General features: G+C 38.1%; 1 protein-coding gene across 1 annotated transcript in view; it reads right to left on the minus strand.

The window, feature by feature from the left end:
• Positions 1 to 1,054: 1,054 nt before the first annotated feature.
• LOC140233089 (uncharacterized) overlaps positions 1,055 to 4,744 on the minus strand; it is an 8,392-nt gene continuing 4,702 nt past the window's right edge. The window contains exon 6 of the mRNA XM_072313202.1: positions 1,055 to 1,586. Coding sequence (XP_072169303.1) covers positions 1,383 to 1,586 — 204 coding nt within the window. The 3' untranslated portion in view covers positions 1,055 to 1,382. The remainder of the gene's footprint in view (positions 1,587 to 4,744) is intronic.

Here is a 4,744-nt window from a genome sequence, read left to right on the forward strand (position 1 = left end):
GAAATGTCGCTACGGCGACTGGTGTATGCCTCCGCCATAATACATGGTTCTCCTAATAGGTCTATAGTACAATGTCTTGACAATGTGTGATGACAGTTTCACACAATTGGCAAAATATTAAAATGACAGGTTTGCCACAAATGTGCTGAATGTTCACTTTCCTAGAACTAGGTTCAATTGGATGAATGATTAAAACATCAAGAGTGCAGGTATTTGGGGGAACTGATGATTTTCACTTGACTTTTGACCCTTTTACAAGTTTATGCATTGAGTAATTTTCAAGGTATTGAGAAAAAGTATAATTTCAGTATCAAATGGTAAAATAGTATTATCGAAACCTGGCCTTTGACCTTTGACCCCACAGTTCCAAAGAGAATCACTGTTAGGTAGAACATGCATAAATATGTAAGTTTCATGACAATACCTTGAGTTATTTTTGAGATATGGAGGAAAAAGTGCAATTTAGCACTTTCACTTGACCTTTGACCTTTTGACCTTTGACCTTTTGGCAAGAAACTTCCCACAGAATATATATTGGGTTATACATGCATACATCAAGTTTTAAAAAAATCCTTCAGGCACTGCATAAATATAAGGAAAGTAGTTATATTTTGAGGAGTTGACCTTGACCTTTGACCCCTGACCTTTGACCCATGACCCCCAACTTCCCTAGATAATCACTGCCCATCGGTACAAGCATATATACTAAGTTCCATGAAGATACCTTGAACCATTTGCGAGATATGGAGAAAAACATGAAATTTCAATTTTTTTTTCACAAAATAACCTTTGACCTTTGACCCTGTGACCCTAAAATCCACACAAAGTATCATCCCCCAAGGATATACCCTCATACCAAGTTTGATGCAAAACCACCACACGGTTCTTGAGATATCGACAAAAACAAAACGGGACGGACGGACGTACGGACGTACGGAAGTACGGACGTACGGACGTACGGACGTACGGAAGTACAGACGTACGGACGTACGGACGGACGGACGACCCGAAAACATAATGCCTCCGGCCACTTCGTTGGCGGAGGCATAAAAAAGGAGAGGGATGTCTCTAAACCTGTGATAGCTCTGCAATTACAGGCAACATTATAACCCTATTGGGGTAGACACAGGCTGTCATAAAGCTATCAGAAGACATTCAGCTAATTCTGCAGCAATAATGGCACCAAAAATTGTTTATAGAGGCAGTGTAGAGTCTTACAAACAGGCAACTTGACACATCTCACACAGAATGGAACTTGCTGAGCCCAGAATATAATGTTCACAGTTCAGTTGCCATCCCGGTGATACAATGTCTTCAGAGCTCAGAATACAGTCCCATCTTCTCTTTCCTACATATCACTCATCAACTGGAAGAGACTCTTCTCACTCGGCAACCTTCTTTTGTCTCGATCGATGCTTCTTGGATGCCGAGGACGGAGCAGATCGGGGTCTGGATGGGAGACTATCGAGTGGGAAGGCAGCTCCATAGGTCTGACACGTATGCCTCAGGGCCTTGTCGTATTCTTGGTTCAGTTTGGCAGATCGTTGCAGAGCAAACTTCAAATCTTCAATTTCTTCAAAGAAGTTCTGAAGAGAAAACACAAAGTCTTAATGTATGCAGACAAACAGGTACATAGTTGCACTGTGTTTAAATTCATAATTAATAGGAGAGTCATGGCAGAAGAATATTTGCCAACTGCAGCACAATTAATCTTTTAGAAAACATACAATATCACTTGCTCAAATCTTACTCAAAACATGTGGAGCCTCATCATATCAAAATTGCTGGGACGTCGTCAGTGCTGTATCTCCATGTGATCACTTTTCACATCAATCAATGTAGAGAATTTAACCTGTATGAAGTGTCAATATGTTAGATGTGCAGTTGCACAACTTCACAATCTACATGGGTGATACAGTACTATTCCAGCGGTCAAAATGTGACAATGAGTGTCCGGATATTTATCATGTGTAACAGCAACTGTAGCACTAGCATGCAATGTACAGTCACAGTCCAGTGAAAGTTAATAACATCTCATAAACAATACACAATCAAAATAAGTGTAGTTTCAAGCACATACCCATATGCTGTGAGAAGATTGTTTGCTACAACCAGTTTTGAAATAAAATCACTGTGAATAGTTCTGGCATAATATCTCTTGGCATATTTTTGCTCCTACACCAACTTTACATTGACCAAACCCAGAAACATGAATCGTATCCCTACCCCAAATAAGCTACAAAGTGATCATTGCATATACAGTTAAACTCGCATAAGTCGATCTTCTCGGGACTGAGCAAAGCACATCGACTTAGGCGAGTTTCGACTTGTACGTAAGTCGAAAAAAAATCGACTTAAAGTTACACCACACGTACATATGTATAATGTACATGTATGTTGTCTACTCTGGAGCCGAGAGCTGGAGCGGTGTGCCCGATATTTGCCCTTCAGCAAGACACTTTATCCACATTGATGCAGGCCAGGGCTCCACACTAACTTTTATTTTGGTGGCCCCAAAATGATTGAGTTTTATTTTTTGGTGGCCCGAACAAAAAAAAAAAAAACAAACAAGAAAACAAGCAAAACTAAATCCTACGTTCGGTCCGAAAGTTACCGTTATTTATTTCTGATTGTAAAAGTAATCATCCACCATTTACAAGTATTTTAATACCTTCCGGAGCCGAATGTTGCCGTTAATCATTTTCAAATGTAAAAACAAGCAACCGACATTCATTCTAGGATCTTACAGAGCTGAATATCATCCTTATTCATTTCCGAACGTGAAAGCAAACATCCGCTTTTTATTTCATCATTTAAATGAGCCGATTGATACCGTTAATCATTTCCAAATGTAAAAGAAACAATCTGTTAGTTATTTTAGCATCGTACGGAGCAGAATATTACCGTTATTCGATCTTCAAATTCAAAAGCAAACACCCGACATTTATTTTATGATCGTAAGGAGCCGAATGTTACTGCTGTCCACTTCCGAAAGTGAAATGAATCATCTGACGTTTATTTTGGCATCTTCAGGAGTCGAATGTTACATGCTATTTACTTTCGAACGTAAAAGCGAACTTTCGGCAATTATTTCATCATCGCACTGAGTTGAATACTATAGTTATTCATTTCCGAACGCCAAAGCAAACATTCAACATTTATTTTAGCATCTTCCGGAGCTGAATGTTACTGCTATTTACTTTCGAATATAAAAGCAAACATAAGACATTCATTTTATCATCGGACGGAGTTGAATACTATTGTTATTCATTTCCGAACGTTAAAGCAAATATCAAACATTAACTTTACCATCAAACGCAGCTAAATGTTACTGTTATTCATTTCGAAATTTAAAAGCAAACATCCGACAGTTATTTAGCATCGTATGGAGAAGAATATTACTGCTATTCACTTACGAACGTAAAAACAATTATCTGACATTTATTTTAGCATCTTCTGGAGCCAAATGTTATTGCTATTTACTTTCGAAAGTAAAAGCAAACACCCGACATTTATCTCATCGTCGTACGAAGTTGATTATTATTGTTATTCATTTCCGAACGTCAAAGGGATAATTCGACATTTACTTTAGCATCTTCCGGAGCTGAATGTAAATGTTATTTACTTTCGAACGTAAAAGTAAACATCCGACATTTATTTCATCATCGTACGAAGTTGATTATTATTGTTATTCATTTCCGAACGTCAAAGGGATAATTCGACATTTACTTTAGCATCTTCCGGAGCTGAATGTAATTGTCATTTACTTTCGAACGTAAAAGTAAACATCCGGCATTTATTTTATCATCGTATGGAGTTGAATATCATTATTTTTCATATCCGAACGTCAAAGCAAACATTCGACATTTATTTCAGCATCTTCCGGATACTTTTTTTTTTATCCTTATTCATTTCCGAACGCAAAATCAAATCTCTGACATTCCAAAAGTATAAGCAAACATCCGACATTTATTTTAGTATTATACGGAATCGAATATTACCGTTATTCATTTCCAAAATTAAAAGAGCAAACATCTGACACTTATTCAGCATCTTATGGAACCGATTGTTACCGCTTCATTTCCAAAACTGAAGGCAAACATTCGGCTTTTTTGGTGGCCCGGCGTGCGTTTTTGGTGACCCCGGTCGCAAATTAACCATTCGCGAAATCGTGATTCGATTCGCGAAAAGACTCCACTAAATACAAGGCATGGATCGCTACACTCGGCAGGGGCTACGTCGTCCTTTCACCAGGTCTCGTTACAAAACCAAAATCTCGCGTGAGTTCTTGCGTTACCTATCGTTAATGTTAACGAAACATCGTTAATTTGCGCTAGGGATCGTTACTCATCGTTGCTACAAACGTTAATTTTCCCGATCGTTAGTTTGCGTTACTAACGATTCAGGTGAAACCGCTTGCGTTAATGAATATTTACGCAGTTTCTTTTGGTATATACTGTATGTAAACAAAAACTGGCGTCTCGTGATTTTGACAGTGATTTATTACACAATAAAATCTTATTCGACTTAGGCACAGTGAATTCAATGTTTTTTCCGTGAAAGTGTTCTTGGAATTTCATCGACTTAAGCGAGTATTCGACTTAAAAAATTCGACTTATGAGTGAATTAATACACGTAAGTCAATGGGGAAAAATCGGGACTTTTTAAAATTATCGACTTGCGCGATTATTCGACATATGCGATGTCGACTTAGGCGAGTTTAACTGTATACAACTGTATCTCA

Source organism: Diadema setosum, chromosome 9 (genome assembly GCF_964275005.1).
Source record: "Diadema setosum chromosome 9, eeDiaSeto1, whole genome shotgun sequence".
NCBI classification, from domain to species: domain Eukaryota; kingdom Metazoa; phylum Echinodermata; class Echinoidea; order Diadematoida; family Diadematidae; genus Diadema; species Diadema setosum.